Below are 27,949 nucleotides of genomic sequence, written 5' to 3'. Positions count from 1 at the left end.
ATGAAGGAAAATAGACAAAAATATCCTAAAGTCTAGTTATCCGTACTACTTTATTTTCTCAAAAGGGATTGTTGACATTTAAGAACCTTTTCATGCACATCTCTATGTGTGTGTACATATATATATATATATATATATATATGCACATTTAATATACAAATAATTGTATGAGAATTTGCTCATTCTAAGCAGGTTGTCGGTAAACTTTTCTCCTTAGCAGTGTGACATTTCACGGTTAATACATGCTTAAGGAGTGGCTAATGCATAATACTCAGATCATCATTTTAGTCCATAGAACTGACACCGCTGTGAACAGGCTTTCTTGGTATGGGGAGACGGCCAGGAATAGAATACCAGAACATTGGGGTTTGTGAAGTTTTCCTTCTGTGTCTTTGAAAACTACGTGCACTTGGAAGTGAGGACGCGTGTGCAGGAATGAAGCTCACAGAGGCAGGAGAAGCCTCCTGACTTGTTGGCCAGTTGCTCTAAGGACATAAGTGAAAAGCCGCACTATTTGGTACACATGGAGTGTTGCTGTGGCTGCTGTGGCCCCTGAGGCTGCCTCTGATAAGGCCACATGGGTGAGGCACCCCACATGTGTCTGGGAAAGGTCTGTCAGGATGACTTTTACTTTTGTTTATGCAAGAAGGGAGGAATTCTGTGATGATGTTGGACACTGATTTTTGTTTATTTTTATTTTTTCCATTAAGTTTATTGGTACATTTAATGCAAACAGTACAGTTACACTTATCATTGGGATCTTGTACCTTTACATGACAGATCAAATCTTGGTTCTTATTTTTCCCCTGTCCCTGCTCTCCCTTCACCCCCTTTACCCTTCCCTATTTACAAAGACTTTGTTTCCATTTTTTTCTTTTCCCTTATTTCCTTTCCCTTCCCCTTCCTATTTCACCCTCTGAATTATACCATTTGAACCTTATTTACACTTTTAGTTTTTCACACCAGAGAAACTATTTGGTATTTACTCAAGTGCGTCCTATTTATTTCACTTAAGAGTATGGTCGTAATGTGCATCCATTTAGCTATAAATGTTTTCAGTTTCTTATTCTTTATGGCTGAGTGGTACTCCATTTTCTAGAAAAACCACATCTTCTTTATCCAGTCTCAAGTTGATGGGCCTTTGGGTTGTTTCCAAATTTTAGCTATTATGAACTGTGACTGGGAACTGATTTAATTAGCAGCTGAAGGAATCAGGCAAACCAGCAAGCAGATTCTTTCCACCTCCTGGAGAAAGGATGTTTTTAACCATTCATGGTTGTGGTCTGTGATAAATACTCATGTTGTCATTAAGAAAAAACTTAAGAGTCAGGAGTACTGTATTTAGGATGTTTAGAAACAAACTTGGACAAAGACCGCTTTTTTTTTTTGAAAAAGTGACAGTGCATATATGTAGATGAATTACACTGAATCCATTGAAAACACGTGTTGTGTTAGAATAAATGCTAAGCTCTTATTTATCCTTCTTCTGCCAAGGCCTGGGGTGCACATATAGGATCTGAATGTATATTTAAACCTTTGTACTACAGGAAAGAGCTCAGACTTGTTTATGTTCCGTGGAGACACTTACTCTCAAACTTACTGATTTTCAGCCAGGAATTTTACCGACATACCTATTACTGGGTATCACAGTGGAAGCCAGGTCCATTTTTTCATCTATTTTTATGAGGAAATATCATGTTCAACGCTTTAGAGCATAAAATTGCTTTGAGGCCATTTAAGGTAGGAGCTGCCTAGCTTAGAATGTGCATCTCTCTTTCTCTCTTAATTATCTTTTTCAATGTAGTAGGGATAGCAACTTTCCCAGGAAGTTTTCAGTAACCTGTCCAAGCCTGAGACTGGTATTCTTGCTCTGGGCTTCCATGCTCTCTCACTTGTTATACCTGGCTGTGATGGCCTGCTTACCTGTCTCCAAGCCTTCCCATTCCAGGTGATGGGTTGTGACACATATGCTTGTGCACACGCACGCCCAGCGTCTGTGGCGCTGCCCAGGGCCCACACACCCTACTCAGTCAGCTCTCTAGCCATCTCATCATCTCTGAGACTCCCCCTTTCTCGGGCACTAAGATGATCATCAGAGAGCAAAACTCAAGTGGAAAACAAACTGCTGTGTGTGTGCACAAACAGGGGAAATCACATTCTTCCAAAACAGCTTCCAGCAACTCTTCCCCTGCTGCCTCCCAGCCTTGCCCCACTGAATGGAAACTGCTGCTTAGCTTCCTTAGTAATCTGGCCCTCTGGTTCCAAATAAGCCTCTCCAGGTGAGCAGAGACCTTCTCAGTGTACAGGTGCCACTGCGTTTCTTTTCTCCTGTCTGTTCCCACTGGCTTTTCCCACCTGGCCTTTCCCACCTGGCCTTCACCAGCTGTGGGCACTTCTCTTGCTAGAATACCCATTGTGGCTTTCAGGACATGAATCCTTCCTCTGTGTAAAGGGGGAGGGCTCTGAGACTAAAAGGAAATTGTTGGAGCACGGTAAAAGAAGCTTACGAGCAAATCCCTGGCTAGGCAGGTGGGCTGCAAAAGAAGGATTCCTCCAATCACACTGAAAAAGCCAGAAAGACCAGCCATGGAGAATTACCATGTCAACTACAATAGTTCCACAATGGAGACTTCTGAAACACTTTTCTACCTTTAATTTCTGTCCTCCAGTCCTACACTAACACTGTGATCTTATGCCATCCATATATTAACCTCAGTCAGAAAACGGCTTTTACCAACCCATTCCCTCATCCTTGCTCTTCCCCCTGACATTTCTTTTCCAATGCCACACTTGTCTGGAATTTTCTAACACTGGCTTCTCTCAAAGGATGATAATATTAAAATTAAGATTTGATCCTTGATGAATGCTATGATCTGAATGTTTGTGCCCCTTCAAAATCTATGTGCTGAAAGCTAAACTCTAAGGTGATGGTGTTAAATGAGAGCCTTGAGAGACTAGGTGTGAGATTCCTGAACTCATGAATGGGATCACTGTCCCTATAAGAAGGTTGTAGGGTGTCTGTCTCCCCTTAGTTCCCTTCAACCATGTGACAACAAAGGTAGAAGACACTATCTATGAGGATCAAGGTTCTCATCCATCACAAAAACCTGCTGGCAACTTGATCTTGGCCTTCCCAGCCTCCAAAACTGTGAACCATAGACTTCTGTTGTTAATGAATCACTCAGGCTACAATATCTTGGCACAGCAACAAGACTAGGTCATGGGTAATCTTTTCCTAAAGTCAAACATTAGGATAGTTGCTTCTTTAGACTACATACCATGATATTAAGGGAGGGCAGGGGTATGGGGAAAATATAAGAACCAAGATACATCATGTAAAGGTACAGGATCCCAACGATGAATGTAACTGTACTGTATACTCAAAAAGTACCAATAAACTTAATGGGAAAAAAAGCAAAAAAAGAAAATAAGTGAATACGAAGACAATCACTTTAGATATAGTTTAATTTTTAGTTCTGCAAAAGGAAAAGAGACTAACCAAGATCTTCACAAGATGGAGAATGGCGTGACCTTCCACAAGTGTGTCACTCATCGTCTTGAAATGGATTTGGCAAGTTCCTGGCACACATACTGTCCATGCCATGCCCGAACCGCTCATAGTGATTCCTAAAGACCACAGCCTGGTCTCAGAAGAACAGAGCCCAGTACCCAGCTCCTGGCCAAATGTCAGCAGAGAAGCTGTACTTAGGATTCTTGCTACAATGTTTCTAAGCCATATTTTTATAATTCAGAATCATCTTATGCTAGAGACCACAGGATTGATTTTTGCTTTAAAAGTGTTCGCTCTCTTTTTGCTTTTAATCAATCCTGTGTTGCTAGCTATCAGAGGTAATAGTGTGTGCTATCTGTTAGGGAATGAAGACAAGTTTGTGACATGATGTAAAAGGTGTGCATGTATCTAGCAGGGTGGCAATCTTCCCCAATGTCAGACCAAGCTTCGGGGTACACAAAGGGTAGGGGGGTGGCCCTGGGAGCAGGAAGTGTTCATGACAATGCAGCAGTCCCCACCAAAAAACTCATGGCTTTAAGAAGATAAGTGTCCTCACTCATTCTACAGAGAGTGACTGAAACCACACGGCAGGTACTGTCCTTAGTGCAGGGCATAAGTTCAGGAACAGGATAGTATGGTTGTGACAGGAAAGTTACTTATAACTTTGCAAAATAGCTTTGGGTTAATATTATATCGGGTAAATAACCACATTTACACAAACATGATTAATGCTAAAACAAAAATAAAAGTGGCACCAAATCCATCAGCATAAAGTTGTGTAATATAAGATTCTATCTCAGGGTCTGGATAAGCTAAAGTCCTATTTAAAGGAAGCAGCTAAAGGTGAGAACAGACCTGCAAGGGTACTATTTACTCAAAATATTTTCAACTGTAGATTCCCCTTGGTTATATGAATGTCAGAGATGTGGTAGTGGCTGTCTCTTTAAGAGATGGGACTAGGTTTTGGGGCTTCCTCATATAATCACTTGTGTAATATCAAGGTTCTTCCAGGCAAATCAAGTATGTATATATGAGCTACTAACTGTGGTTTGAATGCTGTCTTTGAACTGACAAGAATAGAAAAATCAAAGGTATAAACTTGTCCTACTTACATTTCAGGTTGATCTTTTCAACTGAGCTTATTGAGAATTGGGAACTAAACTGCATTATCGTGGTTGAATACCTGTTTTTCCTGCTTTTTTTTTTATTCCCGGTGGGGGAAAACATATAATAAATACCACTGATTTGCTGCGAAAAGGCTCATTGAAAAGGCTCATTGTGTGTATATGTGTGTGTGTGTGTGTGTGTGTGTGTACTTTTTTAATGGAAAGGAGAGAATCTAGGTGTAATACTACGTCATGTGAGGTTTGGGAATTTCTTTATCGTTTTTATGAGGAACCCAATTAAGAACATCTTGAAACCGGCAAACACATTCAGTGAACAGAATTTAAATTTTCACCCACAAGTTCCATGATGAATTGCAAGAATGCCAAGGAGAGCTGCAGATACTAGTGTGTTGATATTGTGTTTTCAGTTTCATCGCCCACTGTGTGCTGTTTGTCCACCAAGCACAGGCGCACACACTAGGCAGCATCTGTGCGTCATTCAGGAGGCTTGTGGTGTCCCCCTCTGCACATGTCCTTCCCTCTAGCACAGCTGGGCTGAGCCATACCATTCTTTAAGGCACAGCCGACGTGTTTCTTCTACTGTAAGCTCTCTCGTAATGATCTCTTGTTCTTGCCCTCCATTCGTAGTCAGTCAGGTAACATGGCTTGGTAAGAATGATTAGAGGGTGATGGACAGGTGCAGAGGTAGAGCTCTGCCCACACACTTTTTCCCTCATGACTTAGACATTTGGTTATATTCATCTTAACCCTAATTTTGCATATGAGAAAAATGAGACCCAAGGTAGGGAAATGAATGGCCAGTGTTACAGAGCTTGTGAATAGCGAAGGCAGGACTCCCGTTTCAGGTGAAATTCACGAAATGCTTTTTCCGCTTACAACATTCCCCAGATGTGTTAAGAGGAAGAAGCATTGTAAAATGCTTCTTTGCCTTTGTTTATTTTTTCTGTCTGGTCCAGGCTGGAGTGGCTGGTTGGTGAGAAACCGCAGCACAGTGGTTTCTCCCGTCAGTGAAGAGGGATACACACCAGACCACCATCCAGAACCTGGGTAAAAATGGAGATGCCTAAGTGTGTATTGATTTTAACATGAAGAAATGAAATTGCACAAGGTAAATATACACTCTGACTTCTGAGACCCAGGCAGCACTCTGCCAAGAAGTGGTTGGGACTGCTGTGTATTGATGTAGTAATTAGTAGTTGACTTTGTCTGCTTCTGCAGATGATACAATCAGTAGATATAGCAAAGGACAGAATTAGAACTTGAGAAAAGAGCAAGTCCCAGAGTCTACTGTGCAAGGCTAGAAGCAAGTCAGGGGTCTTTTCTCTCCTGCCCTTGGTCTCCTGTCAGTACTCAGGGCACCTCTGTGCAAAGCAAACTGTCCAGAAAGGCTAATACATATTTTCTCTGTAAGTGCTAAGGAGAATAGCTAGATTTGGTTCATTTAATATATAGCTGTTTTATTCATAAGAGCCTTCAAATATGGACAAGGCAAATCAAAAAAGCTACTTTATATCTGCACTTTTTGGGCCTAGAAGTGATCATAATTATGAATAATCGTGTTGACTTCAGATCTTTAAAACCTCCACTGTAAATGTCATTTGGATGTCTTCACAATGTGTGAGTGGTACACACAGTACTTCTGTGACTCCTTGTCTGGTGTGACACATTCAAGAATGACTGCTACTAAAGGAATTTGGCTCAAAATACATTTCCCTCTCTTGGTATGCAGTGCCTTTTTGTAAGTGGTCTAACTGTATGCTTAAAATGATACCTGGAGTGGAATTGCAGCAAGGCTCACTTTTGAAATTATCTTTTCCAAGTACGGTTTGGGGTATAGTGTCCTGCTGTATCAGCTTTGGGAGAACTCCCCATAAAACTGAATCTTTCATGTGAAACGAAATGTTAGTGTGGTGAAGAATTCTGTCATCGGCAGTATGGTAAGGAAAAGTTGGGTATTTTCTTAAATCTCTTTGCCTTTTAAAGTCATTTACACTATATTTTTAGTATAGAGGATGTAATGAAACAGTAAACACCTAATTGTTAAACCTGCTAGGTCCTTGACAAAGTGAAATGGAACATGGAGCCATTGGCTTAGATTTCTGTCCATTGTCCACATGGAATCATTCTCTCCTTGCTGAAATATATGTGAATAGCATACCTTAATGTATACATGTATGTGCATTGATGTATAATTTGTACATGTGCATGTATATAGGGGCGGATGAAAATATGGCATGTGTTTAAATAAAAAAACTTTATTACAGTTAAAGACAGATTCCCACTAATCACCTTCGAAGTTAACACACTTATCCCATTGTTCTGCCACTTTCTGAAGCAGATCTGGACATCTACTTTCGTGAGTGTCTTTGATTGTGCTGTTGGGGCTGCCTCAAGGTCTTGAATTAATTAAAAAAATGTATGGCAATTTCTGTCAAATAAAATTATCATGGTGTGTCTTCATCTGTGTTATTCACCAGATCTGGCACTGTGTGACTTCTGGCTTTTCCTCAAAGCTTAAGTTACCCTGGAAGGTAAATGTGTTGAATTGAGGTAGAACATTGAGGCAGCCACAGTAGTGCAGCCAAGGACATCAAAGAGGATGCCCATAACTGCTTCAAAAACTGGCAAGAACAAAGGTAAAAGCGTGTTCAAAATGAGGGGGGAGTATTTTGGGAAGGATTAATGGTAATGTGTCTTTTGCTATAATAGTTTTTTTTGTTTAAACCCATACTGTATCTTTTATCAGCCATTGTATGTGTTCTCTCAGGATGGGGAGCCTGGGAAGAGACAAATTTGTGTGGCATAGAGTTTTGAAAAATAGATTTAATGAAAGAAGAAAGTTAGGGCGTGAATAACTAAAATTTGGATGAGTGAAAGGGAATAAGAAAGACTTCAGGTGAGGAAATAAACTTGTGCAAACTTGACATACATGGTTTTGGGAAATGCATGGAACTTATTTAAAAATAGAATGAGTTTTTTTAAATTGAGGAAGCGTGTTTCTTTTAGAGAAACATCTCTTACATATATGCACAGCTTTATGTGACATTATTGATATAACTAGAATATATATGCGTGTATGTAAGAGTATAAGTGGGTATATGTCCATGCATACATATGGGGGTGGAGGGGGAGACAGAGACAGAGAGAGCCTTTTAAATTCTTTCCTATTTTTTTCCCATGGCAGTATTGGTTATTTTACGTGGAAACTAAAACAAACCCTACTTTTAAAAAACTGGTCATGAAATAGGACACATATGTGTAAATACCGAATAGTTTTTCTAGTGTGAGAAACTGGAAGTGTAACTAGGAACTAAAAGGTGTAATAGATAATGTGAAATAGGAAGAAAAAGTGCAAAAGGGAAGGGGAAGTGAGAGGGGTAGGGGAAAAGAAAGATGAGAATGGAATTAATACAAGAAAAAAGAAAAAATGGAAACAGTTTTTGTAGATAGAGAGGGGTAGAGGGGTTGAAGGGGGGCAGGGCAATGGGGAAAAAATAAGAACCAAGATGGATTATGTAAAGGTGCAAATTTCCAATGATGAATGTCATTATATTGTGTACCTTACATGTATCGATAAAATTAATTTTTAAAAAAACTGGTCATGGACCCCATGCCTTAGTTCTCCCACTGATTGCAAAGACTTTTTTCAGAATCTGTGCCTTTGTTAAATTGCTATTCTTACGCTGGCTGATGAGTGGGTGGGGAACCAAGTCCTGGGCTGTTGTATGAACCCTGCTATTTGCTACCTGTCCCTTCCTGGGAAAGTGTTTTGTCTGCTCTGAGAGCTTTCTCCTCTCACCTACTAGATGAGAAATTCATATCTACCTGAAGATTGAGTGACAGTGCTAAATTTAAGGAGTTGCCTAATGCATGATTCATGATTGGCACATCATTCCTAATTCCTTTCTCTATTTTCAGCTACCTCAGAAAAAGATCAAGGGTTCTCTCACTACAAATCCGTTTTCCACTGCTTCATATTCCTATTAGCCAGTATAATTTAATTCTCTACTTCCAGCTTCCATCATCACGGTTTCATTAGCATATTCAATTTTTCATATTATTACAACTCTGTTGTTATTTTTATAATCCCTTACAAGTTATTTTTGCTCCAGTGCCACTTTGCACTGTTTTGAAATATATTTCCTCCATTGCTGAGTGGTTTCTCCAATTATTCTGCTACATATAAAAGCATTCATACACTGTCCTATGACTTGCCTTTTTATGATCATCACAAAGCATGATTTTTCCTCTTTCCTTCCTTTCTTCCTTTATTCCTTCCTTCCTTTCATCTTTCTGTCTTGATATAAAATGGCTTTGATTCTGAGGTGTTCAAGGCTTCTAGCCCAGCCAGAGTTTTGGTCTTATTGCTGGTGTACTGGTTTTTCTTATAAGATGTTACTGTGAAATCATTGCCAAGAAATCGCTTATGCCTGACTCTAATTGCAAACTTTGTATCTTGAAATTAGGCTGCCTGCCTTGTATTCATATATCTCTAGCTTGTACCACCATGGTGGGCAGAAACTGACATGTTTTCTTACTATTCACAATAGAGAAAAATATAAGATATTTATTTTATTTGCTTGGCAGACAGTCATTCCTGAAAGGAAAACCCTTGTTCTTTGTATAAATCTTTTCCTTCTCGTTCTTGTCTTTCTTTACGCAGTGTTGAAATTTCCATACATATATTAATTTCTACCCAATACATGTGATATATTTATATGTATCCATTGCATCTGTCACTTCTGTGTTAAAGAGTCATTCCCATGTTAGAATGTCTTCTCGATGCCAACACTATTCCTATTCTTGATATTATTTATACTCATTTGAGGTTGAATTAAATGCAAAAAATAAGGTGGTTTTCATGCTTTGGTTGCTGCCTTCAGGTATCTTCAGAGAGTCCCCAGAACTGAGAATTGAAAGGTCAGGAGGTTACCTGGGTCCGGTTCCGTCCAGCACAGGAGGCTTCTTCATTTTTCAACAGAAAGCTGCTCGGTCCTGGCCTTGTAACCTTCACTGAGAGGACACTGTGTTCCAGCCTCATCAGGCCACACCTCATACCACAAGTTCTGATGAGCCTTGGTAATTACTTTTGGTGAATTCCTTCAGTTGGTGCTTACTGATGATAGAGAAATTATTTTTATTAAGAAGCCATTTTCCAACATGCAAGTAGATATTGTCAGCTTTAGCACACTGTACTTGGAATTCACAAATGCGGTTTTCCTGTTAGTACCCTGAAAATCAGCAAGCTGTCTGTTTGGATGCAGTCATGTTTTCAGCTGAGCTCATGTTGGCCTTTGCTGCAAGCCCTGGATCTGCACCCACCTTCAGACTCAGTTCTTTCATGATTCCAAAGTGAGTGACTCACTTATGACTTTGAAAGCCATTAATATTTCCAGAGCAATGATGAATTCAAGGAAACCAACCTTTTAGGAAAGATTCTTCTCACAAAGCACACTTCCCCAACTCACTTTGTTGCAAGGTAGGGTTTGCAAGTTTGCTAGAAAACAAACCAATCCATTAAGTAATATTAAAGCATATTTTGACCCACAATACACTTTATCTTATAGAACAATAATACAAATGTAGGGATACCCAAATCATGTCAGAGTTTGAAAAATTACCTTGCATTTGTGCCCAGGCATAACTTCCCATCATAAATCCTGAAAGATGTGCCCATTCTAGGCATAATGGAGGGATGCATCTTTCAGTGCAGGACTGCTGTGTATGGATATGATTATTTGGATCATGCACCATGTTTTGTAATTGGCTCTACTTTAAATATAAGAGCTATACTTCATTATAGGATGATAGGCAGTTTATTAATGATGATTCAAATGCCCTTCTCCCTGAGAAGTAACTTATTTGCTTCCTGCTGAACCAGCAAAGAAACTGAAACCCAGAAGCTTTAAGACCTTGTTCGAGGTCACAGCCAGTTAAGTGGAACATTACCTTGGATTGTTTGGCTGCAGAATCCCCATTGTTTCTCCTACATTCTTCCCCTTTTACCTCCAGCTAAGAATTTCTGATTTTTAGACATTAACTGTTTAGTCTTCTGATTTTTGGTTTCTTTGATAGTGTGTGTATATGCAGCGAGAGTGACGTGACAGTAAAAGATTCTGCTTTTATCTTCAATATTATTGCCCTGTGAACCACTAAACTTCACCTAAATCCCATTAAATCTGACACCACATAGAATGAGAGGATAGGAAAAAGAGAGATGATGAATTTATTAGAACTCATTCTTTTAATAGAAGCCGTCAAGCTAACATGTTAGATTGCTAGTTAATTTTGTGAGGATTACTGTTCTGAACAGCACCAATAATTTCTGCTGCTCTATTAAAAATCCTCTTTTACATCTGACTATCTCATCTGTTCCTTGTGTTACTTGAAAGTTGATGTGAAAGCTAATTCCAGATGGGCTAGTTCTGCCTGCACCACTATGGAAGACTGGTTTGGCCATCAAACTCATGTCATCCTCACACTTTCCAAATCAAAATCAGCATTCGTGAGCAACTCTTTGCATCCATTGTTCATGTGCATATCATTTCAATGCAGTTTATTGGCAACACCCAGTTAAATGATTCTTCCTACTCATTTCTCTAAAGCATGAGAAGAATTGGCAAGTGACAAGTCATTTCTCTGTGGAACTGTGACAGATTCATTGGGAATATAAAGACACAGAGACTCATTACCAGTGGCCTCAGGCCATAGCCAGCAACAAGAGACAGAGCTGAAAACACAAAAGTCTTTTTATCCACGGAGAAATATGTATGTTCTGACAACAACCTTTGTGCAAGTTGTGATCCATCACCCAGCAATGATTCTGTTATTCACAGAAAGTCAACTAGCTTTGCTGCTGTGTTTCCCTGCTTAGTCCTCCTCACAGGCTTCTTTCATCTGGTTTCTGGGTTCAGCCTTCTTCCTACTTTGGGCCTGCCATGTTCACACACACACACACACACACACACACACACACACACGCACACACACACACACGCACACATGCATGCATGGAGCCTATAGGAAAACCTCCACTCCATCCACTGCCTTGCAGTGCATAGAGTGCTGAGGTCATGTGGACCGAAGTTCCATGAGCTCAAACTCAAGTCCAGGACCAGCTGTGACACCCCCAAACATATGACCTAGGGCTCAGCTTCTCCCAAGGTGAAAAAGAGTTGCAGTGCCCCTCTGAGCCCCGTAGTTGCTGAGATGATACATATCAACGCTGACGCTCTGTACATTTAGAAGCTCATATTAGATGAGCTTGGAGCCCCTTGGACTTTAGTGAGCCTCAAAAATGGGACTACATCTTCTGATCTTGGCCTCAAGACCATGAGGACATCCCTAACCCAAACTCAATGCCCTGCAGTCCTTTGGAGCACTGTCCCCATCCCAGGGCTGCACTCCCTTATCAGAGTCAGCACCTTCATAACTACTTATTTTGTAATCATTAGTTTAGTGTCTGTTGCCCCTTTACAGAAAACTTCAAAGACAAAATGCTATGAACGGAGTGTTTGCATCCTTCTAAAATCCACACATTAAAGCCTGAGCTCCCACTGTGGTGGTATATGGAGGATTTAGATATTTAGGGGAGGGGGCATTTGGGATGCAATTAGGTTTCCAATGAAGTCCTGAGGGTGGCGCGCCTTATGATGGGATTATAAAAAGGGAGAAAGATCAGAGCTCACCACCCTCTGCCATATGAGAGCCCAGCAAGAAAGTGCGAGCCAAGAGGGGAACTTCACTAGAATTAGACCATTCTGGCTTCAGGATCTTGGACTTCCAGCATTCAGAGCTATGAGAAGTAATTGTTGTTTAAGCTACCTAGTTTTGTGCTAATTTGGAACGGCAGTACAAACAATGCCTAGTATCGAGGAGAATTGATAAATATTTGATGGGTGAGGTTGTAATTGTCTTGTTTCTGATTCATCTGCCACACACCTCTACACTTTCAAATACTTGGTATTTCCCTCACATTTTATTCTGCACAAGGCCTAGCCTCATATGTATTTGATTCTTTTACTGAGGTTGATATTCGCAGGCTTTGCTTCTTTTCAAGGAACATTTTGCAACCTGATTGTCTAAATTAGGGGCTGAGAGCTCCCAGCAGTCATATGCAAAATGCTGTGAGGCTTTGTCTTTGGGAATGCTCTTCAATGTTTCAAGCATATTTTTAAAAATTCTCTCAGTGGTGATATATTTTTATCCCTAGAAAAAGAATTTAATTATGTAAGAAAAGGCCAATTATTCCAGTTCCAGTTCAAGTTTGGAGTGTAAGGTAGGTGATCGAGAGTGAAAATTTTGTCTATTTAGGATCAAAATGATGTGTTGTCTTATGTTGTGCAATGAGCACTTAAATCTATTCTTAACCTCACTGCTAACCGGACATGTGTCTAACCTAATCACTTAGTCTCTTTTTGGCTTGGTTATTTTCTTGGTAATTTGAGAGCTTGAGCTACCCTTTATTTATGGTTATTTTTCTGTTCTGAAATCATATGGGGTGTGTGTGTGTGTGTGTGTGTCTGTGTGTGTGTCTGTGTGTGCGTGCATGTGCATGCAGTGAAAATGACCTGTAGTGGCTGAGATTGCAAAGCCAGAGAGAAATTCCATACCTAGAACAATGGCAGTTTGGCTGGGCTGAGCAGTTTTCGAAAGACAGTATTACACTTTTTGATGTTCTCTCTAAGGGCAAAGTTGGGTGATCTATCAAAACTTTTTAGATTACAGAATACTTAGAAAATGATAGCATTTTGAAGGTATACCAAAGTAAAGTGATGAGGATGAGGGTAGTCCTATGAGGTGTGATGAGAATATTCACTGCATTTTCTTTGTATTATATTTTTATTAGAACAAAATCCAAAGTACATTAGATTGAGTATATTGAGTACTCAAGTATATTGAGGTTGTGTGAATCTTCCAAATAAAAACCACCAAAATTTATCAGTGAAGAAAATGACCTTTGTTCAGATTTCAAACTTGAAATGCTTTTTCAGCTCTTGAGCAAGCCTCTTGGATGAAAATTTCTTCAAATTCTTGAGACTCACCATTGACTAGAAATCCTGTTCAGAGTCTGGGGAATTAGCTCAGTGGCGCTGCACCTGCCTCACAAGAGCAAGGTCCTGAGTTCGATCCCCAGGACTGAGGGGGGCATTTAAAGAAAGAAAGAAAGAAATTTTGTTCATATAAAGAGATCATAGAAAAATGTAAAGCCCTTTACATAACTGTGTTAATTTCCTATTACTGCTGTACCAAGTTACCACATACTCTTCCATGCCTTAAAGTCGCGCAAAGCTGTATCTTATGCTTTGTCTGAAATGTGTTTCATAGTTCCAGAGAGGTTGCCAGCACAGCTGTGTGCCTTCTGGAGGCTGGGGGAATGCCCGCTTTTGGATTCTTTTTGTAGGGTGCCCCCTTCGGGTGTCTGAGGGCTGCTGCATTGCTTGGCTCCTGGTCCTTCCCTTCATCCTCAAGCACGTAACTCTGCTCTCTGCTCCCGTTGCCACATCTGCTTGTATGATTCTGACCCTCCTTACTGGCTCTTACAAAGACCATTGGGCCCACGCAAATAATCCAAGAAATAACCTATTTCGGGATGCTGAACTTAATCACATTTACAAAGTCCTTTTTAGCATGGAAAGTAATATACTCACAGTTTCCGAGAATTAGGGACAGTTTGAGTGGTCATTATTCAGGTGACCACAGCTACACTTCAAAAACTTACTCCAACTGAAGTTCCTATTAAAGAGCCAAGTACTGCTTCTTTTTCTGTTGTTGACAATTTGTATTCTTGAAATTTCTTGGAATAAGGTGAGTGAGTTCTAGTTTAACTATTCATATCAACTGTTTCAGAAAAATTGTGACTTTACTAAATGGGTGCAGTCATATAGAGGAGTCACACTATAGCCGAGACCACGGAGATGGTACATTAGTTAGAGCTCCTGACAGGTAGCCAGAGGTTCTAAATTGATGGTGGGACAGGGCAGCTTGTCCCTCCCTGACCTCAAGTAGCTAACCCTGAATGCTGTACTGGCTCCTCAATCTCTTGGGCTCTTAGCTTCCTCAGAAGCCTTTGTCCTGGATGGGCAGGTAGCGCTGCCTGAGGGACACAGCTAGCTGGTGAATGACAGATGTCACTCAGAGGTCAAACCTCTGAGTTTAGGGGTGCTTAGGCCACCCTTTGTAGCCCCAGATTGTTTAGCCTCAAAGTAATTAATAATCCCAAGCACACTCTGGTCCCTAAACTGGCACCTCTGAGTGAAGCAGATAGTGTGTGGGTGTGCAGAATGGCCCAGGGTCTGGAAACTGGGATCAAGTCCAGAGCACCTGCTGATTACTTGCTAACATGTGTGGGTCCCTTTGCCTCCCAAGCCTTGGCTTCTTCTACTGTAAAAGGAGGGTCCTATCTCTCAGGGTAGAACCTGAATAGGCTGAAGTCTATAAAGTCCTTTGCCTGGTGCTTAGAACAGCATTGGGCCAGCCAGTGTACATGCTGATTTTGTTCAGCCTTGTCTTGTTTTTTTTCCCCCGCCCGTTACAGCAAAGTTCTAATCATCTTCAGTTTACCCTAAATCTCCATCTACTTCTTAGAGGTGCTTCATTTCAGTAAATATGATGGAAGCACCAACCTCTTGGCAGCCATATGGAATCTAATTCCAGATAGGAGAAGGGACTCCCTTGCCTATTGGCTGGAGGCCAGTAGCATGAAGGCTGGAGCTGCTGTGTTAGCAGGGATTATAACAGCTCCACACAGATATGATCAGTTGACTATAAAATTCTTTTGGGTAACAATCTAGTGGAAGGAAATAGAAGCCTAAGTGATTTCATTTCTCTTTGCTGTTCCATTCCTATAATATGATTGCCATGAATTTCTGAGCTGATTTGGAAATAATACATATTTATACTTAGGTTGTTATTATAGAAGCAGTGTACTGATCAGTTGATTCCAAAATGATTTCCTTGTGCACATTCATGCTTGACATCCCAAAATGTATATTCAACTTTAATAAAATTATAAAACAAGGCAGTATTTTTGAGCAGGAAATAAAAGGGAGGAACATTAACATGTTTTTAAATTTAATTAGGAATGGAAGCCACTTTCTAAGCCATCATTGATAGCATTTTAATTAGGATATTATTTTTTAGTGTCTGGAATGCTTATTTTTCATATTTAAAATCTAGAAAATATTTTGAGGCTATTACTGTTTCTGTTGACTTGTTTGGTGAGCATCTTTAAAAATGATTTTTGAAGCATATTAAATACTGGCACTTTTTAAGTATACAGTACAGTTACATTCATCATTTGAATCTTGTACCTTTACATGACCGATCTTGGTTCTGATTTTTTCCCTATTCCCCTGCCCTCCTTTCACCCCCTCCCCTCTCCCTTATTTACAAAGACTTTGTTTCCATTTTTTCATTTTCTCATATTTTTTCTTTCCCTTATTTTCTTTCCTCTACCCTTCCCACTTCTCCTACACCTTTAGCCCTTTTCTTCTTATTTCACAATGTCAGTGATACAATTTGGATCTTATTTACACTTTTAGTTTTTCACACCAGAGAAACTATTCGGTATTTACATGTATGTGTCTTATTTATTTCACTTAAGAGTATAGCTTCAATATGAATCCATTTTCCAATATTTAAATATTGATAGGAAAACCATTTGTTTCAGTACAGTGGAAAATAATTTTATTAAGGCTTAAGTAAAGCTGTGCAAGCAATTTTCCTTGCAGTGTTTTGGGGGCTGTGTTAATTATAGGAAATGGAGCTACTGGAGACTTTGCTCAGCACACAAACCCCTCATTGTTAATGAAAGCTGGTGTGTGCTGACAGCTACCTCTTAGAGAAATGTAACCCTGGGTTAGTGGTAGAGAGTGTGGCATTAGCATAATTTCTTGGCGAGGACAAAGCTGCGTTGCCGTATTGCCGTCTACAGTGAGACCTTCATTCCTAGTGTTGTATGGGAGTTCCAGACTCTAGCAGAGAGATGCAGCCACATGACATTGTATAATAGGTAACCAGAATCCTGTGTGAAGTGGCTTGTCTGGAAAGAGAAAGGAAAGGATTTTGTCAATTGCAATTATGATTTTAAAAGGACTCATAAGCCAGGCGTGGTGGCGCATGCCTGTAATCCCAGCATTCGGGAGGCTGAGGCAGGAGTATCCCTGTGAGTTCGAGACCGGCCTGGGCTATATAGTGAGTTCCAGGTCAGCCTCAACTACATAGTGAGTCCCTGTCTCAAAAAAACCAAAGATAAATAAATAAATTAATAAATAAATAAATAAATAAATAAAAGAACTCAGAAGAAAGACTTTAAAAAAATTGCTTGTGTTAGATCAAAATTGAAGCAGTGTGAAGGTGGCTTTTTTTGACATGGACAGTAATACATATTATGTTTCTATAAGGGGAAGGAGAATTAAAACATTTGAGTTCTTCAAGGACCAATTCAGATAAAAATAGATTTGCTAATACATGACTTTAGCCTCAAGAATAAATTATATCCCGCGAGGTTGTGGAAGTTCATTTGCACATTGCTAAAGGTAGTTCAAATAATTGGAAACATTTTTTGAACATTTTAGAACACATATCAAGATAACATTGGAATTAGTTAGCTCTCTGATTGCTGAGGAAAAAAATACCTAAAACCTATAACTTACAGAAGAAGTTTATCTGGCTTATGGTTTTAATGGATTTAGTCTATGGCTGGGTGGCTGCAAGGCAAGAGTATCAATCATAGTGGAAGGATGTGGTGGAGAAACCAGAAAGTAGAACATATGATGGCTCCATGGAGTATCTTTTCTTTGCATTTCCAGAGGCCTCTATTTTTAGATTCTGTGTGGGGATCATACATGTGTGTGTCCAGGATTGATGGAATATCCCTTGGTTAGTTAAATCCAGTGGGATCTGGGGAAGATGTAGTATTATGCACTTACCTTTTTGTTTTACCCATGAAATAATATGTATTAATCAGCTCTTTGTTGCTGTGATAAAATACCTGAGAATAACAGCTGAAAGGGAAAAGGTTTACCTAGAGGTTTCAGTTAGTTGGCTCTTATTGCTTCTGAATCTGTTTTGAGGCAGAAACATTGTAATGGAAATACATGATAGAGAAAAGCTGCTCACTTCAAGAGCTGCTCTCTCAGGAAGCAAAGCGTGAGAAAACAAGATGGGAAGTCTCCAAGGACAAGATCGTTTCCAAGGTCATACCATCTTCTCCCTGTGACGAGGCCCCAGCTGGTAGAATTTCTACCATCTCCAAGCAATGCCATCGTATTTTGAATTGATCAATGGATTGATCCGCTGAAATTAAAACCTTCGTGACCCACCTCTGAACACATAAGCCTTTTGGGGAATGTTTTAGGTCCAAGCCATAACACAAGAGGTTCAACCTAACAGTACATTGTTTGCAGCAAATATACATTCTGAAACCATAAGCTCTGACAATTATCCTTGAAAAAAATTTTGGACTCTCAGAAAGGTTTAGGTGACCCACACATTTAAGGGGTAAGCTCCTTCCCAGAGGTGTCCTTGGCCAGAATCTTGGGTGCTGACAGCCATCCCTATCCTTTTCAACTTCTTCACATTCCCCAGAACAGGTATTAGACAGAGCTACTTGGTCAGCCTCCCATGTATCTGGGAGTCCTGTGATCACTGTGCTCCCTTAGCATTCTCCTTTGAAATGACACTGGTGTAGAAATCTCCCATCACCAGTGATGGAGGTGACCCCTGATTAAGATAAGCCTGGGTGCAAGATGTGATTTTCTACTGCTGCAAAATTGGATTTTGCCTGAGTTTTGAAGTACGTTAATTTGTGTTTTGTAGCTCAGTAGTTCTCAAAGCTGACTAGACATTAGAATCACCGGGGAAGTTTTAAAAATACCAAGTGCTTAGGACTGGTACCAGGATAATTAAATCTGAATAGCTAGGGCTGAGAACTGACATCAACACTTCTTAAAAGCATTTCAAGCAAGTGGAATATGCAGTGAGGGATAAAACCCTGAGCAAGAGGATGGAGAGGCCATTGGACACGGCCCTTGTCCTACTGCTGTTATCACTAGGAACACAGTGCTGCTAGTGACACTATTAGGTGCTTATCGTGTGTGGATAGTGTGTGTGGATATTTCTCTGAGCATTTTGCATAGAATTAGTTTAATATGATATACTCCTCACTATAAGCTATGAGCTTACTTTGTTTTTTACACGTGTATACGAAAAACTTTGAGGTAGAGCAGTGTTATCAGAGTGGAGTTACAATTCTCCACTCTTCCACAAAAATGATACTTAACCTATTTATCTGGGTATATATCTGAGTTTTCTTATTTATTGTCATAGAGACTTAGATGGCTTATATAGTTAGCATGCCTTGGTTTTGCAAATATTATACTCAGGTACAATATTGTAAATAGCCAGAAGAAATCTTTAGATTCTGAGGCACAAATCCTGGCCTCCTAATTCCCAGTATCAGATGTCACATGAGTTGCCTGAACTGCATTGTTGCTGAGTAGGGAAATTGTGAAAACACACTGCCATGTAGCCTCTGGTGGTCCAAGCCAGCCCTACTGAGGGCACAAGCTACAACTCCTATCTGCTTGGATTTAACATATTTCCATATTTACAAATGATTGTCATGTTATATTTACACTCTCCCCCAGAGATCTCTGCCATGAAGGGATATTTGGGTAATTATGTGGTAATTTGGTTGATTGCGAATTCTGAGGTCACTTACCTTCTAATCAGGGCATTTTCAAAGGTGTTAAGCCACTTGCACATTGCTGGTGTTGGTGTATAGTTGTGCAACAGATAACACTTGCATAGAGTCGTGGAGGCACCATCACAACCAGGGTATAGAATAGCAGTATATAGAGCTTCCAAAACTGGAAGTAAGAAGTCACCCTTGTCTCCTCTCTTCTTGCTTGAGCAGTCTGGACCAATTTAAATTCCTCTGAGAAGCTGAGATCCATACTAGCCAGCCGTTGCTAGTGATTCCTTGGAGGTTATAAAATAGACTTTGGAGTTTAACTGATGGTAGGAGTAAAAATGTGGGATAATTGCCTTTTCTTTTCTTCCAGCTTGACAAGATAACTGCAGTTCTTGATCCCTGAAGCAAAGATTTGAGCCCTGAAAGACATGAAAAGGAACTCTAAAGGTGCAGGTGACTTTCTGGAAAGGAAGGAAATGATGTGCCTGAAGGCCTCCAAAATAACACATTTCTTCAGTCCAGATCTGGGACCAGGCTGTCTAGGCTGTGCATACACAGGCATATGGAGGTGGTATCGGGCAAGGGCTGGTCCTCTGTCCCAGCTCCAGATCCTTGTCATCCCTCCTTCATCTGTTCTTCCACTTCAGGATGCAAAGCTTGAGCTCTTAGCCCAGAGACCCGAAGGGCTTGGGTTTTATTCTTTCTTCCCCTCAGGTTAACATGCTGCGTAGAGTCCTCTGTGGGGTGGAGCAGCCAGACTTGCTTTGGTGCCTGCCAGTCTGTCAGGATGGTACATTTGGATAACAGCTCATCCTTTGATCTCCACAGTGAACAAGTTAGAAACTTCACTTTTAAAGCTTCTGACAGTTTTGTTGACTTTGCCTTATGAAAGTATGAGATCCTAGGTTGAAAAGCTCTGCTTAAATACCAAGTAACCACACATTCACACCTTAGAAGAGAAGCTTGCCTCCTCCAGCCACAGAAACACTTGCTCAGCGTAGCTTTTTCCCTCCTTTCTGAATGTCTATTGTTAGCACATTTACCACTTCTGGGTTCTGATAAACCACGGGGAAATGACTAGTGATCTGCTGGTGAGATTATGAGCCCCAGGGGCCAAGTGCCAAGACTGGCAAATGCCCTTCCTTCCTGCGTGCAGAAAAGTGTTCAACCTGACTGACTTGTTTCTGGATCACAAGATCGGATAATGAAACCCTTCTAAAGTCGAAGGAGAGAGGGCAGAAGGAAGGGGAAAGATAAGCAAATAATGAATTATCTAAAAATGTTTTTGTCTTTTACTGAGCAAAGGATTTCAACAGTAGTCAGACTATAAGCATATACTGCTGTGCTGTTCACTGGTTGTGTGGCCTGGGTGAGATGTTTAATATACTCCACCGCATGGGACCCTTGTGAAGATTTGGTGAAACAGTCTTTAAAAAGTGCCTAGCAAATAGTGAGCACTCAGTAAAGGTTATTATGCAGTGCATTGGTGAGAATAGGAATTTCATTTCTTATTTGATTTCTAGGTCCGTCTATAAAATAAATGGTGACTGAATGAATAGATGAGAGGATACTTAATGTGTGTGTGCCAGCAGACACCTAACTGTGTCCTGTCAGTGTTTAGGGACCTTTGTCATGCTTATCAGGGCCTCTGTTTTGAAGTGTGCATTATCCTACCGCTTAAAATGTCAACTATATATTGTTCACTAATGCAAAGAAATAATTTATTATAGACGTAACTGTTAAGGTGACCCTTAAGACAAGGACCTTCAAAAAAGAAGGGGCACTGGATTCCCAAGGGGTATAATTGACCATTTTGCTGTGATACTCTTGTCTCTTTTCTTAGTTTCAGTATCTTCCACATGTAAAACTGAATGTTGAATCAAACATATATGGTAAGACTCATACTGTGGCCACGAAGAGTGAATTTTATTTAGCAATGAAAATAGTAAGCTGAAAGCTCATATTCACATCTATGGAGAGGGTTTACAAACTGCATGAAGGTGACTCCACTGAGTTAAATAGATCGTTAATATAATAACAATCACAATGCTAACTTCTGTCTAGGGTTTATTTTGTCTCTGGGCTGGAGTCAACTGCTATGTGTGTATTATTTTACTTACTCCCTCATATCTATGAGCTAGAGGCCATCTTATCTTCATTTACACAAGAAATAGATTCTGGGAGAATAAGAAAATTGCTCAGTATCATGCAGATTGTTAACCGGTGACACTGAGTTACAAGGGGTTAATTTATAAGACAGAGTTCTATACAATTTGTTCCCCTCCAAGACAGATTTTTCCCCTAAAACTCCAAGATTAGTATTTCTCTTCACTTGGTAAAAACATTACAAAACCTGTGACTGAGGCTAGGCTTGTGCGCAAATAATATTTGGTTTCTTACAACCATTGCTAAGGTTTCTAGTGTAGAGAGTGCATTAAGTTGGTATTCCATTCATTAAGCAAATATTGAGTACCACTGTGTTCCTCTAGGCTTTGTTCCCATAGCAATGAACAAATCAGGCAGGTCCTTGTTTTAAGAGTACTTATACATTAGCTAAAAGAGACAGACAGTAAGTGAGTCAGTAAATGAGGGTGTTTGAGATGGGATAGGCAGAGAAGGCATCTACGAGGAAGGGATATTTGAGTTGAGCCCGAAGGAGGGGGTGTGAAGAGCTTTTCTGGAGGAGGAAAGAATCAGTTTCAAGGGCCTTGTGGACAGTAGGTTAGTGCATTCTGGAGCAGAGAGAAGGTTGCTGTGCCTGGTGTTGGTAAGAAGCAGATCTTGTATCATGTAAAACCTTATAAACCAAGGTAAGAGGCATAGAGAAGCAGATTTGAAGCAGTGAACTAACATGATAAAATTTGTAAGCTCTCTCTGGTTGCTATATGAGAAAATAAGCAATAGATAAAAAGTCACGGAGACTCTCCCAGATGACCCAGGGGGATTGGTGAGAATACATATATTTGAGTTGAGTTATAATTTGAAGGCCAAATCAGCAGGAAACTGGATTGGTAAGTATGGGAAAGGGGAAAAGACAGGACACAAGGATGATTCTTGAGTCTTGACCTGAATTAAAGGGACATGCTTGGGAAGGGTCATAGAGTGTTACCCAGTAAGGAACACAGAGAAGGCAGGGATTTGGGAAATGGAGTTGGACCAAATAAAGAGTTCTGGTTGGGATGAGTGAAGTCATCCAAGATGTCTTAGTCATCCAAGCTGAGGTTCTGAGGTGTCCACTGTACCTGGGCTAAAGCTTGAGAAAGTGGTCAGATATTTAAATCGTTCCATTCGAAGAGTGGTTTTTTTGTTGTTGTTTGTGTTTGTTTTTTGGTGTTTTTTTTAAGGAGCTCTTGTTCTTATGGAAACTTTTAGTATTTTAGGAGCATTCTGTGGTTGAAGCTGTGTCTTTGATCCTTGAGCTGGATACTGGAGCATGCTGGGATTTCTCACATGCCCCCAGGAAAAGTGCATTGCCCTGATGAGCAGATGGGAACTCTCTGCAGCTCTACTGGTTACACTACAGTGGAATACTCCTAGAAAGATCTCTCCACACAGGGAACCACATTTATGCGCAGCTTCTTTATTAAGTCTGACACAGATTTTTTTTTTTTTTTTTGGTACTGGGGATTGAACTCGGGTCCTTGTGCTTGCAAGGCAGGCCACCGAACCGCTGAGCTAAATCCCCGGCCCCTGACATAGATCTTGCTATTTATGGTTCCCAGTGGAGTTTAGCACAGTAATTAAGGTTTAACAAATTGTTCATCATGTTCACATTTAAGAGATTCTGAAAACTAGTTCAATCGTGGCCATGACAGGTGTCTGTGTTTATGTCTTGTACACTAAAACTGGGCCCTGTTGTCCCTTTACCATATTCAAGTGCTCAATTAGTGAGTAGTCCCTGTGGACAGCTGGTGGGTTATAAATCAGAGCCCTACAAAGAATGGTGATTCAGTATGGAAAAACTTATAAGACAAACCCCACTTATTTATGATGTTTGGATTAAGTTTCCTTTTTTGAGCTGCCCCTGGCTTATGCTCTATTTCCCTTTTTAACTCCAGTTTCCTTTTGCTCTATACTATCAAAAGCACGTTTCATCTACTCAAACTCTAGAACAATCTATCATACTCCTGACTCTGTTATAATCTCTAAGCATTCTTGTGTTTCTTGCGTCTTCTACATTCTGTTCCATTAGCAAGCATGGTCATGTTTACTTTTTTTTGTTAAGGATGATCTCCCAGACCCATAGGAGTTACATATCATGGCTAGGAACCTCCTATTAAATGTCCTCTTTCGCTTCCCCTACATGATCCATTGTCCCCAAATAGTAACACCTGCAGTGCCTGGGATGCACAGAAGCCTAAAACAGCAGGAACTAGGTGGGCTTTTCAAATGAGTGGATCCCCAGACAGTCTTCTATTCTCTCTATAGTTTAACAGCCATGTGACTTTGAGCAAGTTCCTCAATTTCTCTAAATCTCTGTTTTCTTCTCTGTAAAATGAGGGCAATTATACCCTATCTCTAATATTTGAATAATATGAAGTAGTACTTGTAAAGCACCTAGCAGAGGGCTGCAGTGGTGATGCACCTATGGTACATGTGTTGTTTTCTTTTAAGACAAAACTCATTAATGGATGAGTTTTTTTTTATAAACTAAAATCTCAGGGGCTGGGAATTTAGCTCAGTGGTTCCGCCGCCTGCCTCGCAAGTGCAAGGTCCTGAGTTCCATCCCCGGTACCCCCCCAAAAAAATCTCAGTTTTCAAGTTTAATTGCAGTGTTGGCACGTTGTGATAGATAAATAAGTGGGTTTGGGGTTGCAGTTTGTGCGCTTGTCTCTAAAAGGTTCACCATCACTGACCTAGTGCTTTAAAGAAAAATCAAACTCTAATTCCTGTCCAAGCTTTCTTGTGTCTTTTATTCATCAGGAAACAGTAACCATGAACTCTGAAAACACACATGCCAGTAGGTGGCTATTGGCAAAGACCATTCAAACCAGACTAAAAACTAAAAGAGAAATTTACAGATTCAAGGCAAACCAGAGAAACCGAGTATAAAGATTCTCAGTGGTTCCTGGACCAACAGTACCCGAATCACTTGCTGGTTAGAAATGCAGACTCTCAGAGTCATTGAGTTGGAACCCTGGGTTAGGGGCTGGGTAGTCTGTTTTAACAAGCCCAGCAGGTCATTTTGGTGCACACTAAAGTTTGAGAACCAGTGGTCCAAGGTAGACACAACAGGCTTTGAGTGTGGAATCATGGTATGTGTTTCTGTGTATGTTTGTGCATATGCACACCCATGTGGATAGAATAATTGTAACTGCCTAAACTATTAACCAAGCATGGTAATATCAACAAGACTTGGCTAAACTAGTGATGAATAATGACCCATTTTTCTTTGGTACTGTGGTCTGCATAAAATTACATGTAGAATATTTGTTTTCAATAATTTTGTGCTAAATTCATTTGGGATTCAAAACACCAATCCATCAACCTTTTTCTTCTTTTTTCTAGGAAATTCCACTTACTTGGATGACCACGGACCCCCTCCTAGTAAGGTAAGGTCTGTGCTTGTGGAGTTAGTTTCCTTTTCCTCCCTATTGGTTTTTTAATAGATTGATCACAGTAGTTCCCGGGCTTCTATCAACTCTAACCAGATGCCTCCTGGCCCTGAGTCACTTAGAAGAAAACAGTAGATGACAGATGTCAAGTGAATCTTCTACTTCTGATGAGAAAGTGGGGAAGGAACATGAAGAGAGCATGCTGTCGTTGCAAAGGCATCGCAGTGTAGACTCACTGCAGACCTTTGCCAGTTTCTTCTGTTTGCTGCTTCAGTTCTCTGGGTGTCAGTGCTGGCTCGTGCTATGGGACCCACAGTCCTAGCTGCCCATGCCTTTGTGCCTTGTGGCAACACTCACCTCTTTCCTACTCTCCCTGGGTTGGTATCTTTTGCCCAAGACCTGGCCACTCAGACAAGCTGCCCTGGCCTGATCTGTACCCACTTCTGTTTCACGTATGAGTAATTTTGCTTAACTTTTAAGGGGTAGCACAGTCCATTAATGTAGTTTCTCCACCACTGTCTATTTCCTTGAGCTTGGTGGGAACCAAATGCCAATCAAATGGAACTTGAAAAAAAAATAGAACAAAATAATCATTGTATATGAGAAAATACATGTAATGCAGTGGGCTCATTTTTGTTCTAAACTTAAGGCTTTTGTACTTTTTTTGACATTTTTCCCCTTGTGATGACGGTTAATTAATATTTGGCACAGGGGATTGTGCTTTGCAAAATGAAAAAAAATATATATATATATCCTATTTTCAGAATTTTCTATCTATTCCTTGAATGTCTAGCTCTCCCAGTATTTTATTTTCTTCATCTTTGATCACTAAAGGCAATGCCTCCATCATGCAGTTGTAAAAACATGGTGAGAAGATAACCAGCCACCGACCTGAGAGGATTTGGGGGAGACTCCAAGGCAGTTTACTCATCCAGTCCCTTTATAAGGGTGAACTTTGGAAGACAGTATTTCTGAATGTGACACTGGCCCTGCCACTGCCTAGCGTATAGTGTCAGATCAGTTACTTAGTATTTTGATCCTCAGGTGGGATTAAGAGTGCTCCTCACAACACAGGACAGTGGAAAGGACTGGATGAGCTGACATATGAGGGATACTCGGCACTGACCTGTGAGAAATAGTAAATCAGCAGTGGCTGGTGCCTTCTTGACTGGGGTGGTGTTAAGGTTATTGATGAGTGAGTTGCACGGTGGCATTTATGTGACATCATTTAATCCACTGCATGCTTATTGAGTGCCTGGATGCTGCAGAAGCAGACATTAGAAATGAAGATAAGAAACAAGGACAGCAACAGCAGTAACTCCTCCTAGAGGAGCAAAAGAATATAGAGGATTGGGCCGGGAATCTATCTCAGTGGTTCCACTGCCTGCCTCACAAGCGCAAGGTCCCAAGCTTGATCCCTGGTACCAAAAAAAAAAAGAAAGAATATAGAGGATTAGGGGCACTCTGAGGGTGCGGACCATGCCTAGCATGCATGCTCTCATCCTTGCATCAACCTCGGTGCCCACAGAGGCACATCGTGGCTCTTTATTGAATCTCACTGAATCAGACCACAGAATCCAGAGCTAGAATCTGAATTAGGTCTTCTGACCCCCATCCCAGGTTCTTTCCACCAAGTCTGTACTGTCAAACTTGAACTTGCATAAGAATCACTCAGGGTCTTATTAAAAGACGTTACTGGGCCTTGCCAGAATGTTGGAATTCCTTGATCTGGGGTGGGACCCAAGAACTTGCTTTCCTGACCAACACCTAGAAAGTCTGGAATCTGCATTTGAGAACTGCTGCCATAAAAGCCATGAAAAGAAAAAAAAAAAAGAACATTTTCCTGCATTGTTTTCACTGTTAATAGCATAGAGGGACATGGCTTATATAAAGGCTTCTTTATTAATACAATAATGACTCACTATCATTGCCATCATTAGGTTTTCGCGTAGTGAAAACGTATTTTCTTTGGTTAATTATCTGCCTAAGAGGGACAATAGTGGAGGAAGGAATGGTGCACATAGCTTTCTGGGCTTCCTCACCACTAACTAGCACCACTGACTTCCCTTGGGGGTCCATGGAAGCTTTCCATTCCCCGTGCCATGTCAGAAGAGGAGGATTAGGTGACTCAGTCTAGGAGATTCATCAGCTGTTTTCCTCCATGGCTGGTGTAGATATTTCTTTGGGCTCCATGTTTAATACAAAGGGTTTTGCCTGTTAAGAAAACCCAAGACTGCTTCATATGAACTTGGCTTTTGGTACTTTTCCCTGGCCGAGACTCACTGCTCTTCTTCTTACTGGATTCCCTAGCTGCAAACCCTGACCTGACCCCTGAAGTCCTGTCTTTCACCCCTCTTCCCCTTCCCCAGCTAAAGCTCTCTGTGATCTACAGTAGTAATCAGGTTCTTTCACATTATTTTAGGCCACTTTCAGAGTAAAACCAGTTTTGTAAACTCTTGTCTAAGTTTGAAAATTGTGAACATAATCTCTTTAAACCAGTAGAAATTTCACTCATACAAATTCTATCGCTATAGCTGCCTGTTCATTATCTAGGAGTGGAGTAGCAAAACCATTCCTGACTTTTTAAACAGAAGCCATGAGAATATAAAAACAGGTAAAACTAATAGTGTTATGTCGACATCTTTTCATCCATGCTTCTGACTTCTGGCAGGGTAGAATTGAATCCCAGAAATGGCGAGATCAGATTTCCAGATAAAATGCCCTGGCGTGTCCCGGGAGGGGCCCTGGTTGTTTGGGTGTGCAGACCACTGGCTTATGCAGAGACACCGTGGCATCCAGAGGATTAGGACTCACATATGTCTGGCCTCTGGAGAGAACCCAGCCTGGCAGGAGAAAGTACGACCCAGGCCAGACCCATATTTTTCATATTTGCTTAGCACTCAGAAATAACTTTTTGATGCCAACACTGAAAGAGTTGCAATCTGAAATGAAATAAAAAGCTTTAAGCCCTGAAAATGTACTGAGGTTAGAGCACAATCTTACTTTATTAAAAGTTCAATTCCACAAGTTTCACGTTCCACAAACAGTATCCATTTAG

General features: G+C 40.6%; 1 protein-coding gene across 1 annotated transcript in view; it reads left to right on the top strand.

The window, feature by feature from the left end:
• The window catches only part of Ust (uronyl 2-sulfotransferase), a 273,385-nt gene that overhangs the window by 84,936 nt on the left and 160,500 nt on the right, over window positions 1-27,949 (top strand). Inside the window, exon 2 of the mRNA XM_033763316.1 lies at window positions 24,845-24,888. Coding sequence (XP_033619207.1) covers window positions 24,845-24,888 — 44 coding nt within the window. The remainder of the gene's footprint in view (window positions 1-24,844; window positions 24,889-27,949) is intronic.

The sequence above is a fragment of the Fukomys damarensis genome, unplaced genomic scaffold (genome assembly GCF_012274545.1).
Source record: "Fukomys damarensis isolate Sample0158 unplaced genomic scaffold, DMR_v1.0_HiC HiC_scaffold_14, whole genome shotgun sequence".
NCBI classification, from domain to species: Eukaryota; Metazoa; Chordata; class Mammalia; order Rodentia; family Bathyergidae; genus Fukomys; species Fukomys damarensis.
The sequence above is the reverse complement of the archived record's forward strand: the minus strand, read 5'-3'. Positions and strand labels throughout refer to the sequence as shown.